The sequence below is a fragment of the Ziziphus jujuba genome, chromosome 5 (genome assembly GCF_031755915.1).
Source record: "Ziziphus jujuba cultivar Dongzao chromosome 5, ASM3175591v1".
Lineage (NCBI taxonomy): Eukaryota > Viridiplantae > Streptophyta > Magnoliopsida > Rosales > Rhamnaceae > Ziziphus > Ziziphus jujuba.
The window spans coordinates 21,259,760-21,272,538 of record NC_083383.1 but is presented as its reverse complement, the minus strand read 5'-3'; the positions used below and the strand labels follow the sequence as shown (position 1 = coordinate 21,272,538).

General features: G+C 32.5%; 3 protein-coding genes across 3 annotated transcripts; 1 reads left to right on the top strand and 2 right to left on the bottom strand.

Moving 5' to 3' along the window:
- Positions 1–286: 286 nt before the first annotated feature.
- On the bottom strand, positions 287–1,795 carry LOC107421335 (uncharacterized). The gene is made up of 2 exons (XM_016030559.4): positions 1,466–1,795; positions 287–532 (listed from the first exon to the last, which is right to left on the bottom strand). Exons 1-2 carry the CDS (start codon positions 1,655–1,657, stop codon positions 407–409), a joined length of 318 nt encoding a protein of 105 aa, XP_015886045.3. The 5' UTR covers positions 1,658–1,795; the 3' UTR covers positions 287–406.
- Positions 1,796–3,385: 1,590 nt separating this feature from the next.
- LOC125422942 (uncharacterized) lies at positions 3,386–4,879 on the bottom strand. The gene is made up of 3 exons (XM_060817296.1): positions 4,741–4,879; positions 4,176–4,531; positions 3,386–4,078 (listed from the first exon to the last, which is right to left on the bottom strand). The coding sequence occupies exons 1-3, from the start codon at positions 4,877–4,879 to the stop codon at positions 3,566–3,568; spliced, it is 1,008 nt and encodes a 335-aa protein (XP_060673279.1). The 3' UTR covers positions 3,386–3,565.
- Positions 4,880–5,897: 1,018 nt separating this feature from the next.
- On the top strand, positions 5,898–9,513 carry LOC125422941 (pectinesterase QRT1-like). Its single transcript, XM_060817295.1, has 6 exons — positions 5,898–5,911; positions 6,931–7,068; positions 7,973–8,153; positions 8,259–8,462; positions 8,595–8,686; positions 9,489–9,513. Exons 1-6 carry the CDS (start codon positions 5,898–5,900, stop codon positions 9,511–9,513), a joined length of 654 nt encoding a protein of 217 aa, XP_060673278.1.
- Positions 9,514–12,779: the final 3,266 nt, after the last annotated feature.

Here is a 12,779-nt window from a genome sequence, read left to right as displayed (position 1 = left end):
TAACCTTTATTAAAAACACTGGTTAGTTTCGATTATAGCCCTGCTAGTTAAGATTTGGAAAAAGCTGAACAATCAGCTAAATAAAATTAATATTTGACTTTAGCTAAAAATTAATATCATTCTTACTTCAAAGATTAAAATATGGGTCATGTCCTAAAATTTTTTTAAAATATTATTAAGTTTTTAGATGGATCGAAAAAATTATTAAGTTTGGGTCAGTATAATCGGATCTTAATTGACCAAACATAAATAGTCCTTCTTTCTAAGACGTCGAATTCAAAGAAAGTAAAATGAAAAATAAATAAATAAATAAGTAAAACAAAATAAAAGCCCCAAAACCATTTTTTTGTTTGTTTGTTTTTAAAGTGGAAGAAAATAAGCTACACGCATAATAACAAGAAAAAATTCAAGCAGACTTGGAGAGTCTGGTCTTTACATCCTCAGCAGCATCAGCAGCTTCAGCCTGCATCTTAGAAGCTTGTAAGTCAGCTCGTGCTGCTTCCTCCTCGCTCTTTGCTGTCATCTTCTTAGCCTGATATATATAAATCCAATCCGACAAATGTTTATTAATTCAAAAATAAAATACAAAGTTCAAAATTCCGACATTTATTTTTAGAGGGATATTCAACAGTCAAAATGATAAACTATTGTTTCTCTCAAGCAATAATAACCCGACTTTAAATTTCTCATCTTCAATATTAGCAAAGGTTATTAGCTATATTAATTCCTAAATTATAACCATCGATGCACTTCATTCCTAATTTTTTGTCTTTTTTTTTGCACTTTGACTTAAATTATTTTCTATTGATGTGCATTGTACTTAATACTATACTCCTTTTGCTCTTCTCTTTATGTGTCTATTGATCTCCTGCCCACTCACATTCTCTTTATCGAATCCTTCTAGCAGATAGGACTACTCCTGCTTGCTCTTGGCTTTGGCTGCTTAGAAATATTCCTTTACTTCGTCTTAGAAAATGGAAGATTTAGTTTCGCGGGACAGTCATCTGTTCCATTTTGAATTCCATCACTAAAAGTTAGACTAAAAAATAATGTAAGGGCGAAAGTGCACTAAAGTTAATTTGGGAGGAAATTGCCCAAATAAAAAGTTTCAAAAGCTAAAATACAATTATTAGCATAATTTTATTTCAGAGAAAAAAAAAAAAAAAAAAAAAAAAAGGGATCCCACATTTCTTTATCTATACATACACGCATACAACCCTTCTATAAGACTGTCTTCCAACATAAAGTGGTTCGTGGATGGCACACATCATGCCAATATTGGTCGGACATAACTCAAGGAAAAATATAACAGAATGCAATTTTTTTTTCTTTTTTTTTTTTTTTTAACTGCCAAAATTTGGGGATGTGTCTCATTTCTATATGGCAAAATTATATGTGTGTGTGTGTATGTGTGTGGGTGTGTGTGTGTGTGTGTGTGTGTGTGTGTGTGTGTGTGTGTTTTTACCTGACCAACAAAGAAGGCCTTCACGTACTCAAAACCCTCCTGCACCGAAACCAAGAATGCCAAGCAGTCTTTCTTCATCCGTGACGCCATCGAAGTTTCTCCTTTCTTTGAACTTCCCACAGCTGGGTTAGCTGCTCCAGTGCCGGGGCTGTGAGTTTCCGGGGGCGACTCCGACGATCTTATCTCCTCCATAAAATTGAACTCCCTCTTCTATTTTGGGTTTCAGTAATTTGCCGGAGGTAGAATGGGGAAGATGAGCCAAAGATGTAATGGATTTTGGTTAATTTTGAGTTCAACACGTTTGATGGCTCTGTGAGGACCTGTGTTGGTGCGTGGCAGCTTCAGAACGTTCCCACGTTTCGGCTTTTATGTTGGTGGATCATGGAAATTGGTGGGCCCGGTTTACTTTATTGTTTATTTGTCAAAAAAAAATTTGAATATTATTAAATTATTTCTGGTAAAGACGATTTAATTATATTTGTTTGTTCAAAATATATTTGGATTATAAAAGTATAACATACCGTGACATATCTTTTTTTCTATAAGCTGAAAGATTATCGTAGAATGATTTTTGTACGTCAATTTAGTAAACAATAAAATTTGAAAAAAAAAACAATGATGGTTTTTCGTATTTTTATTTTTTTGTTTTTATTTCTCTTTCATTGTACCTAACTCTTTTTTTTTTTTTTTGGGAAACAAAGTAAAGATTTCATATATTATGAAAACGAATTAAACATATCAGCACAAAGTAAATTAGTAAGCCATTATAGACCATCTTCAAACCAGGACTCAAAACCAAAGAGATCTGTAGCATATTTTGCAATACAGTGAGCCCGTTTTTCTCTCTAGACTCAAAAGAACATACAAGGCTTGGGCAATTCGAAAACAACTCTTGTGGGGGCGTTTGGTAAGCAGGATAGATCCGGATTGGACGGGATCGGACAGGATAGGTTCAGATCGGACAGGATCGGACAGGATCGAATAGTGCAGTACTGTGTTTGGTATAGTTCTGGACTGAATGTTAGACTAGTTGTCCCATGTTTGGTACAGGATCGGACTGGATTGGATTATTTTATAATTATAGTATTTATTTTGTTATATATGAAAAGATTTAAAATTATATTTATATTTACAAAAAAATTAAATATTATATTTAATTAAAGTTTTATTATTACTTATATTTAATATGTTTTGTATAGATATTTATATGTTCAATTAATTAATAATAAAAATAATTTAATGATATTTATAATACATTTGTAATTTTTTTTTTAACACCCATAAACTACTTAAAATATTGTTTTCAAAACCAATTAAATAAAATTACTAATCATGAATAATAATTAAATACAAATAAAAAAAATTGACATAATATTTAATTAAGAACTTGTTAATAGCATAAAAATATCCATCTTCAATTCATACATATAGATATATAGATATATAAATAAATGTCACATGTAGTTGCACTTTTAACAAGTATGACATCCGTATATATATATTGGATTTTACAAGGATAATCTAATTATATAAGAAATAAGTAAATAAACTCATTGATAGTAAGCCAAATAAACAACCTAATACAAAACCATTACCCCACTCGTTGTGAAATTGAGCACGTGTATGTACGGTAGTGGTATTTTGTATTGGATTTGCTTCATTACGATTCCTCATTGTTTGTTCTACAAACTCAACATATGCAATTTCAGCTTCTTCAATTGTATTATAGGCTTGATATAAATTATTTGTAAATCCATGCACTTGTTGATGACATTCAGACCAAGAATTATATATCCCTGGTTGTCTACCTTTAAACACAACATAAACCCTTCTCTTTGCCATTCAATATTCCTGCATATAATAATAAATGACAATATAATATAGTAATATTATTAAACAAAATAACAACTAACCAAATCAATAAAGTGCATGTTAATATTCTAAAACATAACACATAATAATAAAATTATCCGTACATGCATAATTAGAAACCAACATTCAATACGTTACAATATATGTCCATAAGTTTCAATTCCAAATGTTCATAGTTGTCATCCTCTCATACATATCCATAATTATATAATCCACAACAATACTAATTTAGTTATCCAAAAATCCACGAGCAAATTCAATCTTCTGCGCATCGGTTTTAATAATCTTGAAAACCTCAACGTTCGATGGATCCGATCTCATTGCCTTAGAGATTTTGAGATTGTCAGTAATAGGGAATCCTAACCTGTCAAGCTCCATAGCTAAGTATTGTGGATAGTTGATATCAGACTTTTCCAACTTGTCTAACTGTGTAGCCAATTTATCAATAAACTTATCTGCTACATTGTTTAACCCGCTAACGATGTCAACATCTTTCGATTGAGCTTTCCTCTTACCTCTTAATTGGGATTGTGTGGGCAGTTGACTATGTGTTTGATTCATAGACATTGGAGAACCCACATCATCAAATTGGTCATTATCAGGCTCCATATTGATATCATTAACTAAATCAATTGGAGTTTGTGCTCCATGTCCTGTTGCCCGATCCTTCCCAAAAATATTAGCAAGCCTCTCATATATCGGAAAAGGTTTATCTCTCCAACTTTTTGCACTTGGATTACTCTAAAATAAAAAAAGCCATCATTTAGTAAAAACATTATATATTTAAGATAAGAAACACAAAATTCAATAAAGGTATTTTTCCTAACAAAGTCAAAACCTGCACATATGCTTTCCAAGCATCGTCACTGTCAATCTCCACACATTTAAGAGTGTCATTCCATCCAAATCCACTTTTGTTCAGCATGTCGTATATGATGCCATATTGCTTCTTCCACTTTTTTAACTTCGATTCAATATGTGGAGTTGCTCGCAATCCCGAGTTAGGACACATTTCAGCCAGTTGCCGCTCAATCATATTAAGTGTACCAGGTTTAAATGCTCCCGTGTCACAACGTTGCCCACTAGCTACAGCTTCATCTAAAAGAACTAGCAAAGCTTCTTCCTCACCTCTACTCCATGTACGCCTAGATTCACCCCACCTATTATCGTTACTGCTTCCTCCAGCTTCCATTGCTATTCAAGTAAACATTTCATAATTCCAACATTATCAAAACAAGATGCAACCAAAATAACAATAAATCTCAAATGTTGTACTTAATATAATATAAGTTTGCCTTCATACATATTATCCAAAAGATTTAACAAACAATATTAAATAAGCAGTTAGAGCATAATTTTTTACATAACCATTAACTACTAATCATGATGACCTCTCCACTCACCAAACATTTGCTTAGCTAACTCATCTCTCCAATTCGTCCATCGATCTGAGGAAGCAATTGATCCTATAATGTCCTCCTCTTCATTAATGTCCACATTTTCCATCCTATCATATTCGACTTCTCCAGGATCGAGTGTCATTTCTCTTCTAATCAGATTATGTATCAGACAACATGCAGTAATAGTTTTGATTTGTGTTGCAATTGGGTAGAAAGATGGACTTCTTAAAATTGCCCATCGCATTTTTAGAACCCCAAAGCATCTTTCTATGATATTCCTAGCTGATGCATGCTTCATGTTGAAATACTCTTAATGATTTATGGGTGCTAAACTATCTCTCCATTCGGAAAGGTGATATCTTGTTCCCCTATATGGTGCAAGAAATCCTTCACCATTTGTGTAACCAGCATCCACTAAGTAATAACAACCTAACACAGAAAAATATCTCCTATTAGTTTATGTAATGTTAATCCACTCGATGAAATATTTAAGGATTGGTCTTACAGGTTGGTACTTTTAGTCCATTTGGCCTACTTATTGCATCTCGAAGTACTCTGGAATCAGAAGCGGAGCCTTCCCAACCCGGTAATACAAATATAAATTCCATATTCGGGTTACATACACCTAAGATATTTGTTGCGATCTCACCCTTTCTTGTTCGATATCTTGGCTTATCGATTTCAAGTACTTTCACCTTAATATAAGTTCCATCTAATGCTCCCAAACAATTCTACGACACAAACAATTTTACTAACGTCAGATAATGCTACAAGTCATCTAACTATAAAATTAATAACCAAACTAGTCCACATACGTACCTTAAACATTTTCCATCTATCATCTGAGCAATTATCCAACACAGGTTCAGGATGCCTCAACAAAATGGAATGTAAGCGCAACACCCCATTCAATACTGAATTGAAATATCTACTAATTATCTCCCCTGATCTATAGAATCGACTGATAATTGTACGGTTTTTTGTATGATGAGCAATTATGTGCAAAAATATGCACACTTGCTCTTCCAATGTAACAGTACCATCTCTTTTCACATATCCATCCTGGCATAATAACCGACATAAAATAACAAATGTTCTCCTATCCATCCTCAATTGACTAATACAAGTGACATCATTGTCCAACAAACTATCTATAAAAGATGTACGCAATTCGGTATTCCTAGTTATTCTATTCCTAACACCTCTTTCATTTCTCCTTTGCCACGCTACATACATGTACATAAAAAAGATAAACATAAAGCCCCAACAAAAAGATTGAATCACAACTAATTTTCTTCCATCCATCTCTACAAAAAAGAAAAAAAAACAACAAATAAAAAAAATTATAAGAAATACAATAAATTGAGCTGCTATTGCCAATACAATTGAATAAATACAGAAAACAAAAATCTTCCATAAATAATATATTTATATATTAGCATTCACAATAAACATTATATGTATTTGGAAGGTCAAAATAAAAGGTGGATTTAAGTATTTTTAAACTCTTCAAACTCAATATATATATATATATATCATCAAATTTTTTTTTTATTATTATTAATGATGGAGCCAATGAAATAGTTTTCAAACAACATTGGTAAATTACAAAAATAAAAAATAAAAAATAAATAAAAATTATAATTATTGCAAAAACTAAATACAACTTTTTGAGCTTTTATAATTTGGATAATCATTGTGTTGTAACCCAAACTTATGGTGAAGTATGAGTTAGATGGAGAAAAATATATGTTGTATATAATTAAAGACAAAAAATGAATTATATAAAGAAGTTATTTGAAATAGATTTAATTAATAAATATGCTTAAAAATAACTTTAAATGGGAATAAAAATATAAATTTAGAATAAAACTTTATATAGTTTGTTTTGATAGTGTACTTATAACTTCTTAATATCATATTTTGGTTAGGATAAAAAACAAATTAAGTATTGAAGACCAAAAATGGTGTTTGCAAATATTCAACCAATTAATGCATTATGCATTTTTATGTTGACCGACTTTTGTGTTGACCGACTTCTTTTATGTACATTTGGAATTATTATACCATTCCACTTTATTCTTATTTATTTCCTTGCTTCGTAAGAATTTTAAAAACATATATACATTTGCGTGGAATCCAAGAGTGGCATTAAAAACATCTTATATGAGAAGCAATTGAATTCAAATTAAGCCATGTTATTGTGGTTGACACAAATGGAGGAGGAAATTTTAGTACAATTCAAGGTGCTATTGATATGGTTCCAGAACATAACACACAAAGGGTGAAAATCTACATTCTTCCTGGAACATACAGGTCTATATATATGAAATATATATACATATATATATATATATATATATATATATATATATATATATACGCACACACTTTCTTTTCACAGGTTGAGATAGCTAGACACATGATCCAAGATCGTGAATGGGAGGTTTATCGAATCTTACTCGATGAAGGGGTTGGTTTTTCTGTGCCGAGGAATAAAATTGAAGAATATGTAAGAAACACACTGATGGGACTCGAAGTAAATAAATTTGGTCACTACTTCCATTACTGTACAGCCTCATTTCTTAACCTACCTTTTGCGGTCGACCACAACTATATGCTAACTGCTTATGTTACAAAACATCAAATGTTTTATGCAAATGGCTAAGCTGTTTTGTAACCTCAATCTTCTTATATGTCACCAACACGATACAAACTTGGCAGTTCCTGCTCTTGCTTAATTAGATATAAAATAGTTCAGCTTTTTGTTATACACCTTCTTCTTAATCATCCTTTTTGTTTTTCTGGTGTTCTCTCTAACTTTCACTATGGCTTATTTTAATATTATTTTTGGTACTTAGATGACAATTTTGAACAAATTTGGAATGTGGAATTGCAGTTTAGTTTTTGCTTTGGAAAGCATGGTGCTTGTGATGAGAGAAGCATGTGAAGAAGGTCCTACTGGACTTCACATGGTGCTTTTGTGTTTTGGCTTAATAACAAATTTTATCTTAGGTTTCTTGCAAGTAACGTGGATACCAAAAATAGTTATTGGGTGTATATTTTAAATTTCTTTGAGTTGAGGTGTTTTATGGTGAGGAATTTTAGGCAAGCCATTTTCCTAGGAATCAGGATTAGCACTTTGATGGTGTAACTTATTGTTGACTGTTAACAAAGTAAATAAAAAAAAATATTGAATCTTTTTGTTATTATTATTTAATATAGTTTCTTAGACGACAAATACGAAGCCATATATATCATTCATAGGACAAATGAATCATACATCCAGAACTATACTTACATGGCATGACTTGGCATCAGATAAAAATCAATATGGTATTGCACTGGGAACATATAACTCAGCATCTGTAACCGTAGAGTCGGATTATTTCTGTGCAACTAGAATCACTTTCGAGGTACTTAAACATCTTTCCTAAGTCCTTCCCTCCAAAAAACAATAAGATCAAACTTTCAAATGCAAATTATTTGATACATAATTTCATGGTGTGGGGTGTTTGCAGAATTCTGCAGTTCCAGTTCGCAGAGGACAAGGCAACCAAGCAGTAGCCTTGAGAATTGCAGGTGATAAAGCAATGTTCTATAAAGCAAGGGTTTTGGGGAAGCAAGATACGCTTTTAGATGAAAGTGGAACACACCTTTTCTACAAGTGTTTCATCCAAGGCAGAGTTGATTTTGTATTTGGCAGAGCAAGATCACTCTACAAGGTTAAAAAGGAAAAAAAATAAAAATAAAAATAAAAAGCTTATCCATTTTTTATTAGAGAAGACAAAACCCATGTTTCATATTTAGTCTCCTAATCTGGGTTTCTTTCTTTGCTTTCTAAACCTTGCAACTAGGAATGCCATCTGAATTTAATAGCTAAGAGATCAGGAGCAATTGCAGCTCATCACAGGGATTCACCAGATGATCTGTCTAATGTGTTCATTCAGTATGCTTCATTTTGTATCTATCTGCTTGTATCTATCTATCAATCTATCTATCTATCTATCTATCTACTTGGCGTAACACACCCAATTATTACAAACCAACAACCTCAAACTGATTCAAAACAACCACCAATGACAATCCAAAACAAAAACCAATTACACAAACCAGATCTTTACAAGTTTGCATTAGACATGTTAGATCATTCAGAAGAATTTTTCATCATGTTAGAAAAATCAGTAAAAGCGTCTAAACTAGTAATAAATAAAAGCAATCTAAAAAGGTTGATGTTGCATTGTCATAATTTCAACCATTCTTGAGAGAATGACTAAATAGAAAGCTGTCTCGTAGAAATTGTTAAAGGGTCTCATGTTGATATTATAGCCAATCTATATATATAACACAAAGCGTGCTAGAATACTTATTTTGTTTGCTTTCTACAATTCTATTCTTTATAATATCATAGCCATTGGAACACAGTCCTGTTTTCCTGAATAGAACCTGAGGAGTTGACTTTTGGATTTAACGTACTGAAATTAGACAATTTCTCATTAAATTTATGTCTTGGTGTGGCTTTTTTATCTGAAACTTCTTATAAATCTGTTTGATGAGATTTCAAACACTTTTAATTAAAAAAGGCCTTTCCAACAATAAAAATGAGGTTCTGATATAGGACAAGTCTCGACCAATCTAGTCTCTACAATTCTAACTGTGGTTTTATCAATATATCTTTGTCACATCACAATAACAATTTCTATAACAGTTTTGTAGTTTCACATATGACATTTTCTTTCTTATCTTTACAGTTTTCCCGTCGGGAAGCAGGGGTAACTCATGTCTTAAGGACACTAAACAACAAAAAAGAGCATCACTAGGGTCTCAAAGACATCGAAATCCAAATACAGACAGGAAGTGGAATCAAAGGAAAAAAGAAACAAAAGGCCCAGATCAGAGAGTTAGTTACACGTCCATTTGGTCAACAAGAAACAAGCAAAAGAGAGAGAGAGTATTGGGAATGAAGAATTACCTGTTAGATACGGTCACTGGCCTTGGGGATCAGCAGGGTGGAAGAGTGGGCAATGAGGCAAGGGAAAAAGAAATGAAATGCTGGAATTTCGGAGTTGGGAGAAAAGGCCGGTTGCTGAAATACGCAAAGATATACGATTACAAATTTAATAATTAAAAAATAAATAAAAAAAATAAACCACAAATTAAGCAAAGATATCGGCCACTCACAGTGACAAAAAAAAACCCAGTTTTGGATTTTACTCTGGTCGACGTTTGGGTTGAGATTCGAGCTCTTGAGGAGTCTTGGCGACGATAGAAAGGGCGTGGAGTCCAGATTGGAGCTCGTCAGCCAAGGCGTCGTAGACCAAACAATGCCATTTCACGAGGTTCAGGCCTTCGAATTTCGGGGAGACAATCTTGAGGTTGAAATGGGTTTTGCCGGCGGCAGAGTTAGGGTTAGCTTTGACAGCTGTGTGGCTGGCGTGCTGGTAGGAAATGTCTTCGAGGTCAAGAATTGTGGCTTTAAACTGAAAAGAAGTGGCGAACGGGTGTGAGAGGCTGAGAGGTTGAAAGCATCGAAAGAGGGCAGGACAAAAGTGACCCAGGTGTTTTGGTGGGCCAGTTTTGTCCCCTTCGTTTCGGATAATTTGATTAACGGGATAAGTGTGTCCCATCCTTCATTTTCCTTCCCAAACACCAGATTGGGACTCTAACCCATCCGGTCCTGGCCAGTCCCATGTAACAAACACCACCTGTAACCTTTCTATCAAGAAACAATTTGGGTCCAAATGGTTGCCTGGAGTAGCAGAGTTCACAGCAAGCATAGCTTTAATACAGTCAATTACAATTTATCCATGAAGGAAACTTGCCTCCATACAAGAATAGATTGCCTCATGAATGATAGTGAGTTCTGAATATTGAACTAACCAGGAAGCCTCAAAAGGTTTTGCCAAAGCTCCCATAAGCTCACCAGGAGAATTCCTCACAACTACACCAATTCCAATCTTGGAATTACCCACTTGAAAATAGGCATCTACGTTTATTTTAAAATTGTCTCCTTGTGGTTGTTGCAAGTGCTGGTTTTGTCTGTTTGGGCGTTGAGTATTATTACCTTGCATAGCTTCCTTAAACTCCACATGCAAAGGTGAAATAGAGTCCAACATCTGAACATCTGATTTAACGAAGTTACTGTGTAAGAGAGCATTTCTGTTATTCCATCAACAGCAATATGTCCATGAAAATCTCTCTCTTTGAAATTCTGAAAGTTGTTTAAAGACATGATAACACAAAGTAGAGGAAGAATTATAGACCCCACTCTTAAGTTCCTTGTAAAAATCGAAATGCTTCCATATCTGAAATGCATTCACAAAACTCCAGAAGGCATGTAGTGTATTCTCTGCCCCCCCCCCCCCCCCCCCCCCCCCCTCTTTAAAACATATTAGGCACTCTCTAGTATTTGTGATGTGACATGAAGCTAGTAAAGACAAACAAGGAATGGCATCATTACATGCACGCCACATCAACATTTTCACTTTGTTAGAAATAGTTAATCACCAAAGGGCTTTCCACCATGTACCAGTGTGAGAGTCACTTGGTCCACTGATTTGGCTTCCAACCTCCATCTTACTAGCTTCCCAATAGCCAGTCCTAACTGTATACACACCATTTTATTTATGTTTCCATGTAAAATGGTCTTTGATGTGTAAAATCAACTTGCCAATATATGAATTGTTTTCAAGTAATAAAGTGGAAAAATAAGGTTTTCGTAACCAAAGGATTAAGAATTAAGCACCAAATATAATTAGGTTTTGATAATATTTGAACTAAAAATTGATATGGCAATTGAAAATAAATAAACTAAATTAAACAAAACCAATCAATTAAATTAGATCAATTTCAAGTAAAGAGAGAGTGAAATTAATAATTATAAATACTATGACATTTAATTTCACCACTAAATATTCTAATTTGATTACTTAAATATATGAATTTAATTAACTAGTAATTTTGTTAACCACACTTAATCACAAAATTAATTAAAAGTAGTTTCCACTCACAATTGATAATACTCACATTACCTAAATTATTCCTTCCAGCCTATAAATTAAATCATGCAAATTCATTAAGCATAGATTAAGCAAATAATATGACATGAGACATAGCTATTTTCCAATCAATTATGCAATCATGTAAATCATTGTATATCCATAATATTATCATTTTTCAAGCTCAAATATTATTAAAATTATTCATTCCTTCCGGTCTATGAAAGCATTAAGCATACCTGATTTATTAACAAAACATATTAGTAATTAAATAAAACTCAATATATATTAAAGTAATTAAACATTCATAGTTAGGGCTACATCATAGCCCTAGCTATGAAAATTAGTTCATGGAAAAAATAAATTCAACATCCATAATTATTAAAAATAATAAAATTCACAATTAAAGAGAAAAGAGAAGAGAATAAAAACCATTGAAGAAATTCTCCTTCAAGAACTCTACAAATCACAACCTTCTTCTCCAAGTAAGTCCACGTCTCTATGCCTTCTCCAAGCTCTCCAATTGATCTCACAAAATTCTAAAATTTAAAACCCTAGAACCCTTAAAAGAACTTTAAAAACTTCCAAAATTTGGTTTGTTTCTATTTAAGCCTCCTAAATAACTCTCTAAACTTGTATATTTTTTTCCTTCAAATGGAGTGGAAAAATAGGATTCTAGTACCTAAGGGATTAAGAATTAAGCACCAAAAATAATTAGGTTTTGATAATATTTGAACTAAAAATTAGGATGGCAATTGAAAATAAATAAACTAAACTAAACAAAAGCAATCAATTAAAATTAGATCAACTTCAATTAAAGAGAGAGTAAATTTAATAATTATAAATACTAACACATTTGATTTCACCACTAAATATTCCAATTTAATTACGTAAATATGTGAATTTAATTAACTAATAATTATGTTAACCATATTTAATCACAAAATTAATCAAAAGTAGTTTCCACTCACAAGTGATAATATTCACATAACCTAATTTATTTCTTCTGGCCTATAAATTAAATCATGCAAATTCATTAAGCAT

What these genes read in the sequence shown, in the direction of transcription:
- LOC107421335 (XM_016030559.4), bottom strand. Translation starts at nt 1,657, where the DNA reads ATGGAGGAGATAAGATCGTCGGAGTCGCCCCCGGAAACTCACAGCCCC. An exon ending in AGGCCTTCTTTGTTGGTCAG is followed by an intron (nt 533 to 1,465) that starts GTAAAAACACAC and finishes TATATATATCAG; the next exon opens with GCTAAGAAGATGACAGCAAA.
- LOC125422942 (XM_060817296.1), bottom strand. Translation starts at nt 4,879, where the DNA reads ATGACACTCGATCCTGGAGAAGTCGAATATGATAGGATGGAAAATGTG. An exon ending in GTTAGCTAAGCAAATGTTTG is followed by an intron (nt 4,532 to 4,740) that starts GTGAGTGGAGAG and finishes TTACTTGAATAG; the next exon opens with CAATGGAAGCTGGAGGAAGC. An exon ending in CTTGGAAAGCATATGTGCAG is followed by an intron (nt 4,079 to 4,175) that starts GTTTTGACTTTG and finishes TTTTTATTTTAG; the next exon opens with AGTAATCCAAGTGCAAAAAG.
- LOC125422941 (XM_060817295.1), top strand. An exon ending in TACAGGTCTATATATATGAA is followed by an intron (nt 7,069 to 7,972) that starts ATATATATACAT and finishes AGTTTCTTAGAC; the next exon opens with GACAAATACGAAGCCATATA. An exon ending in CAACTAGAATCACTTTCGAG is followed by an intron (nt 8,154 to 8,258) that starts GTACTTAAACAT and finishes GGGTGTTTGCAG; the next exon opens with AATTCTGCAGTTCCAGTTCG.